The sequence below is a fragment of the Nelumbo nucifera genome, chromosome 3, assembly GCF_055504915.1.
Source record: "Nelumbo nucifera cultivar China Antique chromosome 3, China Antique-T2T, whole genome shotgun sequence".
Classification (NCBI taxonomy): Eukaryota; Viridiplantae; Streptophyta; class Magnoliopsida; order Proteales; family Nelumbonaceae; genus Nelumbo; species Nelumbo nucifera.
The window spans coordinates 25,526,136-25,549,072 of NC_142651.1; the positions used below are offsets into that span (position 1 = coordinate 25,526,136).

General features: G+C 34.3%; 1 protein-coding gene across 1 annotated transcript; it reads left to right on the forward strand.

Annotated features, from left to right (window-relative positions):
- The first annotated feature begins 18,178 nt into the window (after positions 1-18,178).
- Positions 18,179-18,730, forward strand: LOC104594432 (uncharacterized). The gene has a single exon (XM_010254717.1). It carries the CDS (start codon positions 18,179-18,181, stop codon positions 18,728-18,730), a length of 552 nt encoding a protein of 183 aa, XP_010253019.1.
- Positions 18,731-22,937: the final 4,207 nt, after the last annotated feature.

Consider the following 22,937-nt stretch of genomic DNA (forward strand, 5'->3'; position numbering starts at 1 on the left):
TCACACCCTATCCAATCCGATACATATCATATATTTATAAATATAAATGTAAATATATATATATATGTTATTTATTTATTTATAAATATATTTTTATAAATTTATTATATTATTTATTTTTTTTATAAAAAACATGTATATATATGATGAAAGTAATTAAAAAATCCTTGTATTTTTTGTTTTTACTTTATTTAAATTAGTATATTTTAATAATTTATTAATTTTTAAAGAAAACAAGTCAGATTGGATCAGATTCGAAGATTTGACTTATTAACAAAATTCAAATTCAAATCGAGTCCTATCAAATCCGATCAGATATTTGGATTGGATTAGATCCGATATAAACAGTGTCAGATCAAATCCAAATATACTCTGATTCGAATCTGATCCGATCGGATCCATTTGCATTCCTTAAAATACCTCAATCTATCCTTAAAAGATATTAAAAACTAATTTTTGTTACAGTTGTCAGAATACTAAGTGTTCATTGAACTAGTTCTGGACTCGCAAAATCGCAATCAAATAGCTAAAGATACATAATTCGTTTGAAGGATGTGTTTGTAAGCCCAAAACAATTCTTTTTTGAAGCAAAATGTTTTTTTTTTTTTTTAAGGCAAAGCCAAATTTTTTAGTTCTTCAAGGAATCAACCAACCGTCAGCAGATGAAATTATGGGTATAGGTGAGACGGTTGGCCGTTGGCAAGTTTCCATATCAAGACCAAACCGTCAACTAACCTACGTTAATTCTCACAACTCTCGATGACAGGCACATAACAGTTAACGGAGCGGTTACAACTTACAAGCATCCTCAATTCCTCATCAAGCTCGTATGAAAGAACTATGAAGGTTTCTTCTCTACCATCGATTTTGGGGTAAGGATTAAATTATCGGTATCGGATATTGTATTGGACCACTTGGATACAGATATGCTTTGCAAATGCATGGATACAGATGAAAAAATATGAATACACCAAAAAATGCATATAAATTTTATAAATATAATAACATTATTTTTAAGACCAAAATAGCTATAATTAATATATAGATACATAGAAAATGTATATTGTAAAGGTATATGTGAAGAAATATACATTTTATTGATATTGTATCAACCAAGAATCCAGGAACATAATATATATATATATATATATATATATATATATATATATATATATATATATATATATAATATTAATACATGCACAAAGCTATTATTATTTTATTTTCTATTGAATTTCAAGGCACAAAACATATGCAACTTTTATATGTGAATTATTATGTTGATTATTTTCTATTTCACTATTTTTAATTTTTAATATTAATTAAAAATCAACTAAAAATTAATTCTCAAATGTTTAGTTAACAATATTTTTATTTTTGTAAACAATAAACATGTTATTATAAAGTGTAATTAAAATATAATATAAAATTTATAATAACATATAATATTAACCTAAAATATATCAAATATATTAAATTTTCTAAGATACACATCATATGCAAATTCACAATTTTTAGCTACTAAAATAATTATTCCGTTATTAATATTTTTATTTCCATAAATTTTGAGATAAAAAATCATTTTTTGATATAAATGTAGATTAATAGATTTGACAAATTCAATTTATATTATATTCTCGAGGTTTTTGTAAATAATAATTTTTATTTTTATAAATAATATATATACTTTTATTTAGTTCAAATTAAAATATTAATTAATAATTTATAATATTTTAAGTTACATGTCATGTTCAAATTTATAAATATTAAGTACTAAAATAATTATTCTATTATTAATATCTTTTTCGTATAAATTCCTTGAGATTAAACAAATTTTTGATATAAATGTGGATTTAAGAAATTATTTATTCTATTAGTTTATAAAATATTAGTTTTGAATATTATTTTTTTATTTGATGGAATTGTTAAACAAAAATGTAACTTTTTTTGCATTACATGTGGACACTAGAATAGAAAGAAATTATTTTATTTTATTAAACTTTATAAGATGAAAAGTGGCTTAATCGTTCAAGTAGGTGTTTAAAGCTTTGGCACGGGAAGGTTTGTGTTCGATTCATGCTAGGTGCAACTTTTTGGAAATAAACGCGTGCGCGAGAAAACGCCGATCTGTATCAGCCGTATCGGTGCGTATCGCTCCGATACATCATGATACGGACTGATATGATGGCGTATCGCTCCGATACGCGCAATTAAGGGGATACGAGTTTATTCGTAGTGTATCCCGTATCCCCTCTAACCGATACCGATACGATACGCCCCGTATCGGATGTATCGTATCGATATTTAAATCCTTGGTTAGGGGTGGCAATAAGCTCGAGCTTGAGCGATCCCAATTCATTGGCTCAATTATTAAACGTGTCGAACTCGAGCCTACTATAATTATTAATTATTATAATTCTTAAATTTTAATATCAAATAAAAATATTTTTATATATAATTTTTTACTTTTATAAAATATTTTTTCTTAGAATCGAGCTCGAGCTTATGAATTTTTTACTTGAGCTGAGCTCGAGCTCAAGGTTCTGGCTCGAACCAACCTCGAGCTCGTGCCTTGTAGAACAGTCTCGAGTCGAGCTCGAGCTTGGTAGTATTCGGCTCGGCTCGAATCCACCCCTAATCGAGTATCTTGTTCCACTATGATATGGAAAATATATGATATTTGAAAGTCTTTTGACTAGTTAATTGGAATTATAAACATGGTAGCCAATCAGGTGTTATTTATCAAAATTAATGGGTGGGTTTTTACCATATCTTTTCCACATCATAGATTGGACCCACTACTTGAAATGGAAATTCCCATGGTTTTAGAAGCATTAGTGACTTGTACGGTCGGACTATTTGGCCCAGAACTTGTCCAAGCAATCAGTTCTATTTTACCCCAAACTTGGTTTCTAGCAAAAAAATGTTGAATCAGTCAACGATCCATTGACCCGAGTGGTCAAACCATCGATCTATTCAACATTTTTTATTTTAATTATTTATTTTATTTTTTAATTTTTTTCATAATAGGTCATTCGTTCAAACTAGATGATTAAATTGTTGACCTAAAAATCGGTGGCCAAAATGGTTCTGATTCCGGGTCATTTTTTAAAACATTGAAATTCCGTAAAGATGATGGTTATAATGTAAACACAATGGCATTTGGGTCAGACCAAAGTGGCTTACTACGGTCAACCCAATTGGGTAAGATCGTCAGACCAGTTCAGTTGAACCAAAATTAATCCAAGGCCAAAGTCCAGCAGACATCAGTCATGAAGTAGTAAGCCGATAATATTAATGGCTATTAGAAGTTTCGTTTTTGTCCTTTTCTTTAGCATACAATTTATCGGAAAAACTTTTGCTATTGGGGGCCAATAGTCTATGTTGTTGAGAGAATTTCTAGGAATGCCATGTTACAGTGAGAATGGGTAAATTAGTAATTACATCTTAATTTATTTTTTAGGGTAAATTCCCGGTAGGTACCCTTAGGCTGAATGCCAATTTAGTACCTGAACTCTAAAACGCGACAATCTAGTACTGGAACTTTCGAAATGCGACAATGTAGTAGCTATCATCAAAACTACCCTTGAAAATAAAATGCATTGTTCATCATCTCCTTTCTCAAGAAAATGAAACAGAGTCCAAATCCGTTAGTTATCAGTTCACCACCGTAACCGCCACTATGACCCAAATTCCCTGAAACCTTCACCGAAGACGTTGAGGAAATATTCTTCCACGGTTTTGTGTGGTTGTTGGTGAGCTGAATAGCCGAAGGAAAGGGTCTCTTTCTAGAGGAGTTTGAAGGAGAACCGGCCAGTAAAGCTACTAGCATATCCATAGCTCTCGCCGGGCTTCCTCTGAATCCTCTGCTTTTCGTGGAGCGGCATGTCGAAGAATGTAGCGATGAGCATCGGCTATGAGTCGAGCCTTCACTCCGTGATTCACAAGCCTCGACTTTTACCAGGCTGCAACTGGGTCCCCGGAAAGGAACCCACTCAAATTGATGGGTAGAACGACGACATCAAAGATGATAGTGACGAAGAAGATAGCCTGTTGCCACCCCAAATAGCGTTCGAATTGATATTTGAATCAAGGCCCAAGCCCTTTCGGCCATGATGGTATTCAACTATGCTGTAAGTCGGGAAAAGCTCGGCAGGGAGATCGTTCTCTCCAATCCCAACATAAGAGCGAGGAAATGGATTATTCTGATAACAAAACGGACAAACCCAGAGCCGTGATTGGTAATCAACATGTGCTTAAGGGTTCAAAACAGCTTACAACGACTGCGGACAAGAGGGTCGTAAGGGAGCAAAGGAAGCTCGGTGAACTCCATCAATGGAGTACACATGACGCTCAAAGGAATTACCAAGGAAGAAGCTTCGGAACTTCTCACCCGAAAGTCCAGACAACAGAAGCCTCCCATTTTCTTCTCTGCGCACATCATAGGTTGGTGGGTCTGGGGGAAAAAATGTGAATCTTGCAGCAACGCTATCAGTTACATTGCCCATTAAAACAAACCCACCTCAAAACAACAGGCAGAAAACAACAACGACTACTCCATTAACGATTTGAATGTCTCAAACTCTCTCTTCCTCCGTTTCTGTCTGTGTTTCCCTTTTTATTCTTTCAGAGGCAAAGGCTATAACATTCCTGCAATTCTTATTCTTCTACACCCAATAAAAATTATTAAAGAAAATCGAAAAAAAGTTGGCATTTTACAGCATTTAATGCAATTCTTATTCTTCTCTCTTCACTTCTCGTTGGCCTCAACTTTCCATGAAAGCAAATTTGATTTGGTGGAGGACTAGGAGTTTCTTGGTAGGAGCAGAGTAGTAGCTAGGACGCTAAGAGCAAACCAGCAGAAGGGTCAGATTTCTCTAAATGAGACCGGCCAGTAGCTAGCTGTTAGTGGTAGCAATTGGTAAATTTCAGTTTGAGAATTCTAGTCTAGTGGCACGATAGCTGCAACTAGCGGAAATAGAGGAAATAACCAGCTTGGAAGAGGACCTCGTGGTTCTTCTCCTCCAAGATTTTCTTGGTGGCTCAGGGTCAAGGATATTCATGCCTTCAGACAAGAACGGGTGGAATTCAATGGATGTAAGGGGCCGGTATTTACATTTCATGCCGTTTGGAACCGGAAGGGGTGCTTGAATGAAAGGTTGTCAATGTTGGAAAGGATGGGCTGGTGGACATAGTTGAGGGAACGGGCTTAGCAACTTTGGGATGACCTATTAACCGAAGGTTGATAAAGAAAATTAGCATTGTGTCTTTTTTCACGACACTTGACGTGAGTTAACGCTAGGTATTAAATCGTCACAAAATGAAAATTCGAGTAGTACATTGTCGCATTTTAAAGTTCAGTCACTAAATTGCATTCAGCCTAAAATACAGAGTACCTATTGAGAATTTTCTCTTATTTTTACTAAAAACCAAAACATAAGCGTGAATAGTTAAACTGCACAAAATGTTCTCAACCCAAAAACTGTCACAACAGCCCACGTAGTCATGCAAGAAGCGATCAACCAATAATTAAAGCTGTCACAATGTCACTTTCAATTCTCTACTATTCCACCCGCCATATTTGATCTATTAGAAATTTAGAATACACCATGTCCACGAAGGATCCGTATATGCCATAGCGTTTCATGATTGACTCACTATCCTCAGTCTGGTTCTCCTGCCCACTGGAACTCTGCCAACGTCTATCCCAGCCACACATGAAAAATATCTCATCCACTATCCTTGGAGAAGTTTCCGCTCTGAAGAAGATATGTTCCAAAGTGCTTCCAACATCATCTGTATAGTATAGCCCTCATATCTATCGATTCTATCCATCAATGAATACCACATATGATTGAGATTAAATCATGATGGGACATGTTTATATTGGGACAATGGGAGTATGGGACCATATACCAATTTCTTTTTTGGGATATACTAGTATGCAAAAACCTGAGGTTATGTTTGGTTTGAAGGAAAAGATAGTCAAAGGAAGGGGAAGACATGGAAATCAATACAAGAGTTATGAAAGTGTTTTACCTTTTCCTTCCTTTTCCTACATTTTCCTTCAAACCAAATATAGCCTAAAGGTAAAAAGTAGGACCCAATATGATTGAACAGTTTAGCGGTTTGAATAATTTAAAATTTTCGGGCAGTCAAACTGTTCAATTCAGGAATTGGTCAATGGTCAATTGTCTAGTTCCATTTTATATTAAGGCGGTCGAACCATTCGACCTATAAACCAGTCAATTGTCTAATTCCATTTTATACTTGGCTAAAAATTTTTCAAAAAAAAAAAACATTAACTTAGTTAACAAACCGTTGTCCTAGACGGTTGAACTACTAAATTGTTTGATCTAATAAATGGTTTTCGAGACATTTTTTTAATTATATATTTTTTAAATATCATGGTTTGATCCATTCAAACTGTATGACCAAAATGTTAACCTATAAACTGATGGCCAACTTAACTTACTTATTTAGATTGATTAGTTTTGTTAATTTAATTTATTTAGTTAACTTTGTTTGCTTAATTAATTTAATTACTTAATTTACGTAATTATCTTAATTAGTGTAATTTATTTAATTTAATAAAATAAATTAAATACTTTATAGTCATTTAACTGATTTATTGTATTAATTAATTAAGAAAATTAAAATTCAATTTTACTTTATGGCCATTTAATTAGACGTTGAAGTAATTTACTTAATTAACTTTATTAAATTGTCGCGTTTTCAAACTTTAGCTCGAAACTTTATCAGTGCTGTATAACATTGTCTAATGGATATTTCAATGTCATCTATTTTTGCCTAGAAATGGTCTCTGTATCAAAGTCTGGGTCAAAAATGACTTGATTTATTCTTTAGGGTCAAAACGAACATTTTTATTACAAAGTTCAAGCTTATTAGAGCTGAAATTCCCTTTTTTTGTGATTTAAGGTCGCTAGCATTTCTAACTGAATGTTTTGAAAACTAAACCGAGAATTAAGCCTAAAAGGGGCCTAGTTCCAGGTTATTCCGGTTCAATTAATGGTTCAGCTTGAACAGATTCCAGTTAATGGTTCGGCTTGAACAGGTTCCAGTTCATTAGTTTTGTATGGTTAAAGGGAATTCCGGTGATCCGGTCTTTTTTTTTTTGCTTCAGATGTCATCAATCATCTACACCTGATTACTTTGACGAAGAAAAAGGGTAAATTTCTTAAACTGCCGCTAAGGCTTAGGAAATTGATTAATTATTAATGAAAAGTTTAAAAAGATTATTTTGTTCATCATTCTTCTTTAAATTTTCAAAATGAAACTTTTGATGTCTTATTAAAAATGAGACAATATGGAACATTGAGGTTTTAGTCGTTGTTGTCTACAAGAAAACTGACGATCAAGAGCGTTGGTCACCGTTGTTCCCATTGTAGAAGACGAGCTTTCTTGCTCTGCTTCTCCATCTTGGCTTGGGCCATTTGGCTACCACACTAGATGCTCAGTGTTGTATGGTTTCTTTTGTCATTGTTCCTTGTAGAATCATCCCACCTTCTCATTTCTTCATGGTTGTATGCCAACAGCACCATCGATCCCTTTTTTTCTTTAATTTGAGGCCATCAGACGCGTGCAAGTGCACTCTGCCTCTTAGCTTCAAACTTCAAAGCCTCTGCTTCTTTTACATTCAATATGTTAAAAGGGGCAGAATCTTATTCCCTACCTCGTTATTTGCAATGATTCTCATGCACCCACCGGAATAGTTGCCGAAATCCCAACCTTCCTGTGGTTGGGCAGGGAACCTAGACAAACGTTAACATTAACATACCGAATTCGAGTATGTCGAGATTGTGCAGAGGCTGTTTCTGTAAAGAAGCACAACCATTCTCGTCCTCCCACTGATTGGACTTATGGAGCTTCTGTTTGGGTGGATCAGTCTTCCTCGTTCTGATGCTGCAGATCTCGTTCAAATGCTTCCTGAACATGTGCCAAGTACAAGTACTTTGAGTTATTGAGCTGAAAGCGGACCTGGTGAATATTTGCAGCCTTTACAAAATAACCATCTTGCAGGATTTGCTGTTGCTGTTGAAGATTTGCATATTTTCCAAAAATTAAGGATGGCAATTTTTCTCATTTTCCTTATCCCCGTGGGGATCTGTCCTGAACGGGGCGGGATGGGAATGATTTTTCCTTCACGGAGATGGGGATGGGAAAATTTTCGTCCCTGTTAATAGGGATGAGATGGAGACGGAAAGAGCATTCCCTGCCCTACGGGGATCCTGATTCCCACCCCATGGGATCCCCACTAATACATATGTATATAGGTTTGCATACGTTATATATGTATATAGGTTTGCATACGTTATATATGTATATATGTACACATACACTTATATATTAATATTTTAAAAATATGATTGAATATGTTTGAATATTTTCTAATAGGATTGTAAATTTTGATTATTTTATTTTTATTTTTTAAATAAAATAAAAAATAAAAACAAAATGGTTAACCTTATAAAAAATCACAAAGAATGGAAATCCCCGTGGGGATGGGGATAACCTTATCCCCGTTATCCTCGCCCTGCCCCATTGCCATTCCTGCCAAAGAACCCATCTCTAGGGTTCAATGAAACATACCTATTATTGTTGTTGTGTATACTACCACTTTCTACATCTGTTGTTGAGGATGAATTTATAAATCCACTCATGAATTTTGATATGGTATGGGAAGAGTTTTGACCAATCAAAATTCACATGAATTTTGATTAATAACACCTGATTGGCTACCACATTTATGATTCCATTTAATTGATCAAAAGTTTTTCAGATATCATATCTTTTCCATATCATAGTTGAACCCCCTTTGTAGGTCTAGAACCCAAGGGCAATTAAAGAGAGATTTGCTCCGTCTACCATTGAAATCCTACGAATTATAGATGAGACTTTATATGCATTCTTTCAGCTACCAATACCAATGCATCCTACGTTGCTCCCTGATTTGATGTTGGGGAACCAGTATCCTCAAGGATTGAACCTCTACTTTAGGAACTTGAGCAAAACTTAGAGATCATAGCAGAAAGAGTTCATAACAGGGTTCGCACCCGTGTGATTATTGAAATAACGAAAGCTTCATTTGAGGGCTTCTTGTGGTGCTTCTTGCCGGAGGCCCTTCTCGTGCATTTTCCTTGAGACATTCTCAAATAATTGAGGATGATTTCAAAGCACTTAAAGATTTGTTCTGGTCCAATGGGGCTGGGTTACCATGATTCAGTAAGTGCAAAGCCCGTTTGAACACCTATTATAGCTTTACATTGGGAATATCTTCCCATGAAATAAAGAATAGAAGTGCAGAGATGTTCCCAATGCAAAGCTGTAAAGGCTGTTCGAACGAAAACTGGATCACCCACCAATAAAACACATTCCAAACCTCTACCAACTTCATCTTACATGGCACATCTCATACATGGTGGGTCTCAGTTTCAAGTTAAGGTGTGCGGTGTGAGATGATATTGGCAGAGGGATGGAATGCGTTTCGTTGGTAGAAAATCCCAATTCGTTTGAACGGGCACTGACTAAAGTAGATCTTGATTTGATAGCTAAATTTTCAAAAACCCTCATTGAGCGCTTCAAACGTGTGACACTGGAAATATATGGCTCTTTTGCCAAATCCAAGTTCCCACTACCGCCAACTTCAGGTCAATGGAGTCCAACTGAACTCTCGTGTGTCTTGTGCTATCAAAATGATGAAGCAGCAACAAAGTTCCTTAAGAAGACCTATAGCTTGCCCAAGAAACTTTGAGGACTTTGAGGTGTGGTGCAGTTGTGCTATGCAGTTCTGTATGAATTGCTTTGGCAGAACACCTCTATGGTTTTGTCTGTATTTACTATGTTACTCAAACAAGAGAAGTCCACCTATGCATTTTGATTTTGCCCTCTTTAGAGAGAGAAGGGGATCGGAAATGAGGAGAATGGATGGTGATCTTCGTTGGAAAGGGCATTTTGGGTATAATCTTAAATTGAATAAAACACATTAATTCACATGTAAATGGTCTAGGATGGAGACTTAATGAGAAAGGAACTGTGAGTCAATTGTCAGAAACAGTAGGGGTACTTTAAGATAATATCGAAATAGTAGGAGTATAGTTAGTCAATTTCCTAAACCTTACGGGTAATTTTAGAAATATTCCAAAAAAATAAAACCATTTACCACTGATGTGTGTGAATGATTTAATCACATTGCTGGGACCTTGAGTGATTGGCACATATTATGCTATGTCATCTTAAGTCGTTAAACGTTACTAACCATGTTATGGGCGAATCCAAATCTCCTATGGAAACATCTCTCCATGCATAATAGTATGTAAGAGTAGGAATGGCAACGAGGCGGGGATTACATTCCCCATCCCTGACCCCGATCCCCATCGGGGAAAGGAATCCTCCTCCATCCCCGACCCTAATGGGGATGAATTCCTCGTCGGAGACCCGAATCCCCAAGGGTCACTACAAAATCCAAACTCCTAGTCCTAGAACAACTGGAGCATATACAAAGAATCAACAGAGGCTCCAAAATATACGAATAGGCACCATAGAGGCTCCAAAAGATACGAATAACCACCAACTCCACTAGAAAAAAGGAAAATAGGAAAAAAAAACAAAGAATCAACAGAAACCCATGTCAGAAAATCAATAACTCACCAAAGCACTACCATTTGTCGATAAAAATCAAATGAACCCACCCGCTCGAACTCCAGAAGCAGCTACAGCACGTCTAAGACCTTTCTTTTTAATTATAAAACTAGCTTGCCCCTATAAACCCACTTGAGAGAAGAGCCAAGACAAATCCTTTCAAATTATCTATCGAGAAATCCATTCAGAATTTCAGATCTTCTCTCTTTTTACTTCTCCTCATCAAGTGGTAGACTGGTAGTCGGCAACGATAGACATCCGACGACGTCCGATGTCTAGCGGGTGAGTGGAAACAGCGACCGTGATCGACGGCAAAAACAAAGGAAGAAGAAGACTAGGGTTCATATTTTAGAGTTCTCCACTTCTCTATCTATTGAAGACTCGAAGTGTTCTGTGTTGAGTGTTTTTTAAGTTTTAATCTTTTAAAAAAATGAATAATAATATAATATATAAAATAATAATATAAATATTATATATATATTAATCGGGGCCGGGGTAGAGATTGTATTCCCCATCCCTGTCCCCGACATCCCCATCCCCGAACCCAATCGGGGATTTAGGGATAGTCCTATCCCCAACTTCGACCCCACCAAAGTACCCCTATACCCGACCCCATCCGGTCAGGGAGCCAAATTATCCATCGGAGACGGAGAAAATTGCCACCTCTAAGAGAACGGAATGTTCTCCATGTGTGACTGGGATAGGCGTGACCGCGTGAGTACAATCGTCGTGAGTAAGAGATCCGTCCCGAGACCATGTTATATCAACCATGCATTTGCTGGATCCGAGTGGCCCCTGGGACCCAGTCCCAACCTTTTAGCATCATGCCATCATCTAACCGACGAAAATACATACATAGAATTTTGACCCCACGTCGTCGAGTTTCCGATTTTGTCCTTTTTTGTGTCTCTCCTCCATTTGTATCCAAAAAAGGACAAAAAAAAAAAGAATTTAAATGTGGACTGCTCCGAGAAAACCATGCAGTTGTCGAATGAAATTCGCAAGACATCAGTCATCACCGAATTAATATCTTATCACACAAAAATAATTTCCACATATGCTCAACGATATTCCCGGATTAAAAGCTCAGGTGAATGAATGAATGATGCAGTTTGCAATAAATCTGACCCGTCAATCGGATAGGTCACTTTGTTGCAAAATGATATAAATTTAGAAACAACAATTTCGATAAAAGTGGTACATAAAAACTATACTAGCGGAGTGCGATGCACGGGATGGACATCTCTCCTTCTCTCTCACTCCGTAAGTTCCTGCCTACTCTAGTGGCGGGGCAGGTTCAAAGCGAGTCACTCATTTACCATCGGAAATAAGAAATAGGGGTGAGCATAATTCGATTGAAACAGAATAACCGAATTGTCAGTTTTGGTGTTTTCCGTTCGGTTTCGGTTTTAAAAATCGATTTGCCAAATTTCGATTTTTGATTTCGGTTGTAAGATTTAATAATTCGGTTAACCGAAAAAATCAAATTTTTAGAGGATAAATCAGTAAATATGCAAATATAATGAAAAGCCCAAATGTGAAAATGTCCAAAGGATATTAGCCTTTGCTCAAAACCTAAAAAGTTGAACTTTTAAGTCAAATATAGTGAAAAGCCCAAAGGTTATAAACCATAGGCCAAAACCCAAAATGCCAAAATCCATTAGTCTGTGTCTCTTTAACCATCGACTTCATCTTCAAGGTTCAACATTCAGTGGTGAGCACGTCTGAGCAAGAAAGTAGCAGCGGTGAGCCTCTGAGTCGGTGAGTCCCTTTCAACGGTGAGCGTTCGACGGTTTGAGCAAGAAAGTAGCAGCAAGTTACGAGTTCCAGTTCCAGCTTACTACTCCAACGTTCAACATCCAGCAAACCTATTTTTCCGACGGGCGGCGGCAAGTGATAGAGTCCAGTGGGTCTTCTTTAATCTATAGTTTTTCGGTTCATTTTAGTTCCCTCCCTGTTTTCTTCTTTGCCACTTGAATCTTTAAGTATAAGTATTTTGTTTTCTATTTTTCCCTTTTCATGTTCAGTTCTTCCTGGTAATTTTGTTAGCCACCGAATCTGGACTGCGAAAAATTTTTAGCCACCGGATTCTTTAGTTTTTAAGTTCTTTGCTTAAAATTTGTACCGTAAATTTTATATGCATTTGCACAAATGCATAGGAAAGATCGAAAGTAGCAAGCAAATTCGTTTTTAACCGAATCAACCGAAGTAACCGAAAAAAAAATTCGGTCCCGTTTGTTTGGTTTTTGCAAACTTCAGTTTTCCAAATAAGTATATCGGTCAGTTTATTCAGTTCGGTTTTTACCCGAACAAACCGAATGCTCAATAGAAAATCCTCAATTTTTTCTCACATTGAGACAATCATCTAAAAAGATTGAATATTTTAAAAATAGGATTATGAGAATTTAAGAGTATTTTAAGAATTTGATTATGACAATTTGGGGTATTTATAAATGAAATTATGGGATCTTATAATTATAAAAATATGATGAAAACTTACATATATTTTAAAATTTAATATTAAATCTACAAATATTTTACTAATTTACCATCGTGTTTGGGGAATTATATGCAAACCCCATCCCTAATTTGGGCAAAAATATTTTCCATGTCCCCCACCCCGTCTCTACCCCATCCTCGTTTAAGATTTAAGAAAACTGGTGGGGTAGGGTAAGGCCCAGTTTTATAGGGAAAATTGCCATCCCTATAATTCTAATAATTTTTTATAACTAATTAAATAACAATAGATTACAATAATTTATGATAATTTCCAATAAATTATTGAAATTGCTATTGATTAATAGTAATGTATGGTAAATTAATTATTTACAATAACAATGAATTAATGTAAATTATTTACTTTTTAAGCTTAAATTGTTTACTATTAATCAAAGGAAATGTAATTACAATAAATTAATGTAATTAGGGGTGTTCACGGGTCGGGTTGGATCGGTTTCTTGGGATTTTCCCAACCGACCCGACCTGGTCAGGTTAGCCAAGGTGGGAACCGAAACCGACCCACTGATAGGCCAAACTGATGTGGTCGGTTTGAGTCGGGTTGGGTCGGTTTTGGTTTTGTTCTTGTACAAAGCCAAATAAAATCTAAATTAGTTGATAATTTGATATTCAAGAGTCCAAGATAAATCTAAATTTAATTCAGGTAAATAATAAAATCAATAAATTCTTCATGTAAAAACAAGTGTCAATAATGGGCCTTCTAGAGTAAAAAACTAGGTAAATCTAGGTAAGTAAATCAATAAAATAAAAATTTAAAAACCTTCTAAATTCTAATCTAGGTAAAAAACTAAAAAATGACACCTAATTGAATTCTAATTGTAATTGTCTAATGGGCCTTTTAGAGTTCTAGTTCTAGTAGAAGTCTAAAAGTAGAAGATTAGTTGGAATTAGGAAACTACTCAAACTAGGAAATAGGAACTACCAAACTAGTAGAATACTAGTTTGGTTCGGGTCAGGTTGGGCATTCTTATGAACAGCCCTAAATGTAATTATGGTAAATTATATTATTTTTAATTAAAAGTAAACCATTTGTTGTTAATTAATGTACAACCAAGTATGATATAAGTCAACCAAGTGGTCTAGATTGGTGTGGATAAACTTGATAATTTTTTAAATTATTTATTGAAATAATAATAAAAAATAATAATAATAATAATGGATTGCTATTTAAATAATTATTGGACAATTTGTAATAGATTAATTTCCTAATTTAAGTTTCCTAGATTTTTTAATAATTATTTGTTGAATAATAATAATTGATTATTATTTAAATAGTTTTGGAGAATATTTTGTTCATAGATTAATTTCTTAATTTTTTAATTACTTATTAAAAAATAATTATGGATTATTAGTTAAAGATTTCCCCTAAATTATTTGATAATTGTTAACTATAATTATTGATTTTATAGAAACTATTAAATTACACTAATTAGTAATATCTTTTATCGATAAATTACTATTGTAAAAAATTAATGATTTTTTATTAAATTACAACGGTTAATGTAAATTACGCTAAAAGTTGAAATTTTGAACATTTATTAATAACTAGAAGTTATTAGATAATGGATTGCTTATTAATTTTTGGTAGATTATTAAATTATTTAATATTTGTTAAATATTAGATTATTTAATAATATGGAATATGCCATGAATATATTAGAGACATCGAATTCCCCTTATTCCCCTCTCTTTGCTTGAAATCACATCTATGGATATAAATATTGTTTGAATTGGAAAACCAAGTCTTAATAAATTATGGCTCTATTTTTATGGAAAAGTAGAGAGAATAGAGGGGAATTAGATATAGAAGTGAAGGAGAGGATAGAACATGTATTAAGCTAATTAAAGAGAGAAGTTAGGTTGTTATAGAAAGTGAGAGTCGTGAGATGTGGGGGGAGAGAGAGAACCTAATGGGAAGGGAGAGGAATGAAGAGAGATGAGAGAGAGTCAAGGAGAATGGAGGGTTGGGGTAATGAAGCAAGGAGAAGCAAGGTGACGTAGACTGTATATATGTGTATATATATATATAATTGTTTTATATTTCAATTTTTTAAATAATTATTAATTACTTATATTTTATATACTACTTTTAATATTTTTTTTACAATACAAAAAAAATAACTATAATTAATTTTAGCTAGGGTTGTTCATGAAACTGAAGAAACTGACCAATCTGACCCAATTTGACTTGAGTTAGTCGATTTCTAATATTTCTGATCGATTTTGGTTCAACAATTTCCCAACTTGACTAGGTTGAATAAGTTTTGTTTTATATTTTAAATAGGGAAAGTAGGAAAACTCTCATATTCCTTAGTCTAAAATATTTTATATCATAAATTTACTTTTAAAAAATGCCACTATAATTGTTTAAATTTAAATTTTAAATTCAATTTTTAAGTTTAAATCTTTTGAACAACCAACCAAATTAAAAATTGACCCAAACCGTTACAACCCAAGTTGGTTGGTTTCCACTAATGGTTAGTGGCTTGGTCGATTTGGTTGGCCAAACAGCCTACAATTAGTGAACACTCCTTATTTCTGCTGAATTAATAGTCTAATCTCTAATAAATAACAATAGTTTAATCACCAATAGTTATCACAAAAAACAATAAATATTTACTGAGAATACAATAAATATTAATTTTACTATATATAAATATAAAATAAATATAGATTCAGATTTTAAAATTATAATTGTTAAATATTAATTTTTTGAAATTTATTTTCTATAATTATTAATTGATATAAGTGAAATAATTTATAATATTATTTTGTTATTTAATAATATCATTATTTATAATATTAAAATATTAATTATTTGTTGAATATTTTAATACATTAAATTTTATACTGCTTTTACATAATTTTGTAAAATATTAATTATTTATTTATGAACTTTATTATCATTATTTTTTGTAATTTTAAGTTTTTTTTATATTCATTACACAATTTCCGTATGTAATGCAAAAATACTCTTTAAGTCTTTATGATTCTGTTTGAATCTGAATAAGACATTTTGCATTCATTTGTTTGTTAATATGATTTTCACTTTTTGATAAAAATTTGTATTTTTTTGTCTTATTTATACTCACTGGTTTTGCAAATTTTGCATCTCAAAAACTAATGCAAAATTTGTACCATCTTCTTCCTCTAATCTCTCTTATATAACATGACATGTGGACTACAAAATCTTGTTTCCTACCTGACAAACAAATAACCCTCTCCTACCTCTATTTTCTTTTACATAAGTGAAATATATATCACATTATTTTGCTTCCTAATTTACTTCTCATGATCAAATAATATAGAGCAAAAATGTTTATACTTTTAGCTTGGGATGTGCCCGGGTTTATTTAAAAAACGGCATGTGCCCCAATCAATCCCAGAAATAATTGAATATTATTATATGTTGATGCTCGAAGAACAATAATTAAGCTTACGGTCCCATGGTTCCATTAATCCGTGACATGGTGAGGTACAGGTACTGAGGGTGGTGTGAGCTGCACCTCACCTTCTTCGGTAACACGGTAACCGACACACTCCCACATGCCGCCTACAGCAAACCTTCCGCCATGCGATGCAAAGTTAACTCTGTTAAACTCTTTCCTTTAGCGCTACAACTTCACAAGGTCAGCGTCTCATTTGAGATTTCGGTGATATTTTATCCACTTCTGTGTTCGAAGTTGTAGCGAACTAGGCCCATCTACTTGGAGCCGTGTTGAACCGGAAAAGTATCTGACTGAGCCAAACCAATTAAACCAACACCTCAACGCCTATCATTGTGATCTGTGATTGGGCGTCATCAGGGCCAGGTTGACAAATTCGGCTTTAGTCAGAGCAAGGCCTATTCAAACAGCTTTGTATTGGAAATATCTCTGAACTTCTGTATTTTATTTTAGGGAAAGATATTCCCAATATAAAATTGTAAGAGACTTTTCGAATAATATGAGCACGAATTTGTACTGATTGAAACCGATCTCCAGGTTGACTGCTTCAACTTTCAACGAAATAGAGCTAGATGGCTGGTCCAATCCTGGCCGGCCCAGGCTCAAGCCATATTGTCCAGAAGTCAATGGACCATTTTATCAATGGGTTGGGTGGGGCCGAATTGGGGTCATGTGCGAAAATGCCTAACCCAACCATCCAGACAGGCATCCAACCTAGTTTAGGTATACCCGACCCATACCCAGAAAATCCGGGAAGATTGGGGGGATCGATCATGTCAAAGTTTGCTACTCTTAGTCTTACCACTCAGACTGGGTCCACTATAGCCCCTAGATTTCCACCACGTGTACAGATCATCCATCTGAAACCGTCCAACACAACCTGATAGTAAACGAGCCGTGTTTGCCCAAATGCTGACGAAAAGGACTTGCCGAGAAATTGACATCAAGGAAAAAAAATCAAGGGAGAAATAGCAACAGCCCAGATGAGAATTCTCTAGCCCTCCTGAACTGATGTCAAATGCATATTGACCGTGAATTGATGTCAAATTCATCAACAGGATGTGATTTATAGGGGTCAGAGGACTAATAATAAGGGGGCTGGAATTCAGAATTCTGCATCGTGTGTTTTTTTTACTTCTCCGAAAAATCAAATACACAGGAAATCATTGCGACGAAGCCGTTGTTAAAAGCTAGGTATGTGTGCGTCCTTCGCTCTGACAATTTCACAAGCAAAGCATGGTGGGTCCCACGCGCAATAACAGCCAAGTTTCTCCTAACCGAGCACAAGCAGAACAGAGAAAGCCAGAAAGGTATTCCGTGAATCTATTATCTCTCGTCACTCCTTTTCTGAATTCCTCCGACGCGGATTCGTCTACCATGTCAACCCTGACCCAACTGGCCGGAATCTCCCGCAATTATATATACAACGCAACGTAACCCACCAAAGAACAAGGCCTCAAGTCGTCTCTACCCTCTACCTTCTTCAACTGCTGAAATCTGAACCAGTAGAAATTAAGAAAGGAACCATCCAATTCCTCCTTTCTTCTTCTTCGCACATGGGCAACTACATCTCTTGCACGCTGGCCAGCCCACCGGGGAGACAGTCAAGAGGCACAAGAGTGATCCTACCAAGTGGCAAAATCCGGCAACTCGATGGGCAGGTCAAGGCGGCGGAGCTGATGCTCGAGACACCCAATTACTTCTTGGTGAATTCGCGGTCGCTGCAGATTGGGCGGAGGTTTTCTGCGCTTAACGCGGATGAAGATTTGGAGATGGGTAATGTTTATATCATGTTCCCGATGAAGAGGGTCAAATCTGTTATCACAGCAGCGGATATGGGGGTTTTGTTCATGAGTGCCAACTCGGCCGCCAAGCGGGCTTCGGATGGAAAGATCAGGATCTTGCCGGAGGCTAGCAGTGGGGATTCACGGGTCACACCGGTGTCGGCTGTTAACAATTCGAGCGGTAGCGAGACACCGTTGCCCAGACTGAAGTTGGATGATATTGAAGAGTTCTCAACCCCAGAGTTCAGGCATAGGTTGTCGATGTGTAGGTCTAGGAAGCCCTTGCTAGAGACCATTACAGAAGAGCCCATTTGTTCGAGATGAAGATAAATTACCAGTTCTTCTTCTTCTTCCTCTTCTTCCTTTGACCCTTCTCTTTTGGAATGTAACTCTCCTAGTTTTAGCAAAAAAGAGAGATACTTAAGAGTTAGGAAAATTAATCATTCTACGTCAGATCGCATGAAAGAACTTGAACTAATAGTTGTATCCAAATATCCAATTAACGTTGTCCAGATTTTTCTGTGTGGATAATTTATATTTTGACTTTAGAGCATTGCCAGAAAAGGAATTGCATATATTTTGTGGGTTGGAACTCATCAGATAATTAGGGGATATTTCTATGTGAATTGCTTTTCTTGTTGTGATTTTCAAAGAAGAATTAAAACTAAATGCGTTGAAAACAAATTGTTTCTAAAAACAAAACATGGATAACATGTTCTAATTAGTTGTATGTCTCTTTTTCCAAAACTGGAACAGGAGAAAAAACATGTTTTCATCTTATGATATCTCATCATTATCATTCATAAATCCTACATTATCCCTGCTCCATTTTTTTTTTTAAACCATCATTTTGATGGTTTCAAAATATAAATTGTTATCTGAAACAAAACCAACTTAGCTTTAATTTGCTTCTCAAAACAAAAATGTAGTTTAGGAACATGATTTTGTTCTTTTGCTGATGTCGCAATTTCATTAACATTCATGTTGTAGAAGCACCTCCTTATTGTGGGTTAATGTGCAAACACTTTTCTTGCGTGGATAATCCTTTTACCTGAAGCCTTGAGACATTACCAAATCTCAAAGAAAAAAAAAAAGAAAAAAAGAAAAAGAAGAAGTTCTTTCGCCTTTTCTCTTCATCTTAATGAATCAGATAGGTTTGAACTTTGAATATATATTAAAAGAAAAAAAACATTTTTATGGAGAACCCACTACAAATTCCTTGCTTTGAAGCTTGAAGGTAGAAGACTTTACTTGGATGTAAAGAGATTATAATGGATTTTCTTCTTTCTACAATCAAGTAAATAAATTAAAAATAATAATAATAATAATCATCATCATATAATAAAGAGAGGTTATAATTGTATGAATACTTTTCAAAAAAGGAGTACCTTATAAGAATGAAATTTAAATAGAAATATGAAAAAGAATTTAAAAAAAGGAAAAAGAGAGGACGTGGTATGATTTCTTTCGTTACTTGCAGAGTTATTTGCTTTAATTAGTTTTTGATGGGGTCAATGGAAAATCGTTATAAGATAATTACTTTTTTTCTGAAAGGCATTTTTATTAAAAAAATTAACTTTTATGTTCGTCACAATCTTTTAAATTGAAATACAATGCAAATATATAGCTAATTAAGCAACCATTTCAAAGCTTGCAGTGAAGATCATGGCTATTATAAAAAAATAAAATAAATAAGTTAAAAGAATAAATTGAATCAATTTACAATACATATAACAATATCAAATAATTTGCAAAGAACTAATCCTAAATAACAATATCATCAATAAACAGCAATAAGTATTCGATTGAAAATTTGTAAGGTACAAAATAAAACCCTTCTAACTTAAAAGAGAGAGAGAGAGAGAAACAAAACTATTGTTCATTCAAGTAGGAAAAGGGAGATGGATATGGTTTGATTGATTTTGATTGTAAATGCAGATTTATTTAAAAAAAAAAAGTGAACATTGTTGAGGATGTGACATTATATGATGTAGATGATTCAATTAGCTTTATTAAAAAATTAATCTCTTCTAAAAAAATGTTAGTGACATTTGAAGCATGGTTTTCAAAACTGGACTGGAAAAACCGATAAACGGTCACCTGAATGATTCCGTTTTTCACCCAAAACTGTTTTTTGGTCAAAAACGTTGATTTGGTCAGCAATCCGCTGACCTGGACAATTAAACCGTCAAACCATACAACAGTTTTTACCATGTTTTTTTTTTTTTTATTCTTTCTATCGGAGCATGATGTTTATTAGGACCAAACAGTTAAACCATTCAACCAAGGAACCAGACTCATAACAGTTTCCTATCTGGTCCAATTTAAGAACCTTGATTTGAAGACGGAGTCCAGCCTCTCTAAGAGATTTTACTTCTATAATTAGTTTTTCTTTTTCTTTTTTTTTTTCCTTCACTGGTTTGGTATGTGGTAGTAATGATAGATGAGAACATTTTGCTTGGTACTTTCTTTTTGTTGATAATCAACACAAGACAAAGCAAAAGACACGCTTCATCCAAAAGACCACCATTCAACGCACTAAGTAGTAAAAGTAGATGCCTACCTAAAAATTTGTAGTAAAAGTAGGTGATGTAGTGGCAAAAAGGTTTATTTTTTCTTTATTTTCCCCATTTCTGCTTACTTTGGAGACCTTTGCATCTCCAATAGAGTTTAGTTGTTTCTATTTACCTTTGGTAACTGGGATCCAATGAAGTAAATACAAATGGGTCTCCAATTGGGCTTCATCCAAAAGACCACCATTCAACGCACTAAGTAGTAAAAGTAGATGCCTACCTAAAAATTTGTAGTAAAAGTAGGTGATGTAGTGGCAAAAAGGTTTATTTTTTCTTTATTTTCCCCATTTCTGCTTACTTTGGAGACCTTTGCATCTCCAATAGAGTTTAGTTGTTTCTATTTACCTTTGGTAACTGGGATCCAATGAAGTAAATACAAATGGGTCTCCAATAAGTATGAAGAGAGTTTGTTCGAATTAATAGATTCAAGAGGAAAACCATTGTTGCAAATAGGGTAGTATCCATTTATTTGAAATGCACATCCAATTTGGGGTGTGTCAATTGGACTGGATCTGGTCCAGTCCAATGTGAGTCCATTACAAATGGACCTGGTCCAATCCAGTCCAATTAATATTTTGGACCGGTCCAAAGATTGTTCAATATTTTGGACCGGTCCAAAGATTGTTCAATATTTTGGACCGGTCCAAAGATTGTTCAATATGTTCAGATTGGTTTCAACTCAAACCTGGTCCATTGACACCTATATTCTTATCTTCTATCAATGAACCAGATATTGGCTCAATCCAATATAAATTCATTATGGACGGACCAGGTCCAATCCAATATGTCATATTGGTCCATCCAGTCCATCCAAATTCAATATATTTTATTGGTCCGTCCAATCCGTTCAAAATGGATTTTGATTCGAACAGAATCCAACTCAAAACCGATCCATTGACCCCCCTACCTCCAATTTGATCTAGTTAAAGGTGATTCGAGGTTGATCCACCTACATTTGGATCAAATATGAATCTATCCCAACCCAAACTGATATTATCCTATTTTAATCTCCCTCTCATATATGCTTGCATATACTTGAAATTTATGCTTTTATCTATTATAATGCTAGTATAATTGTTTTGTTTTTTTTGCATTATTAGAAAAAATGGTTTGGGTTTTTTGTTTATATTTTTTAATAGGTGTTTGACTATGATATCGAAAATATATGATATCTGAAAAACTTATAACTAGTCATCTGGAATCATAAACGTGGCAGCCAATCATGTGTTATTTATCAAAATTCATGGGTGGATTTTGATTGGTCAAAACTCTTCCGATACCAAAATTTTCCCACATCATAGATTTTCCCTTTTAATAGAGAATATTTGGATCAAATTGTATACACAAGTTGTTTTTAATTCATTTATTCATTACAAGTAACTAGTAAATATAAAATATGCATGAGTGTTGCATGTGGTTAGGGCTGTAATAGTCTTGGATTCCAATACAATTATGGAAAACTTGCATTCGAATCTGATTTGAAATCCGATCAGATTTAAAGGCCTCAGATTAAAATCCGAATCCTAACAGACTCGGATCAGATTTGGATTTAATCTGACCTTGAATTTTTAAATATAAAAATTTTAAAAATTAATTACTTTTCAACTTTTATATATATTAAATTAATGTAAATATATGTATTGAATTTATTATATATAATATATATATAAATATTATCATTTTAAATATAATTACATAAAAAATATATATTAAAATCAATAAATATTATAATATGATTGAATTCGGAATTTTAATCGAAACACATGGAGTCAAATCCAAAACAGTCAGATTTGAATTACACAGTTTAAATACAAACCAATCACATAAACACATATGGATCTAGTATCGAATTTTTAGGTATCATTAACAACCCTACAAGTGACAATCTCATATCACAATAATAACCTCGATATCCTTATCAAAACCATTGAAAAATATATGACATTGTTTTTCAAATA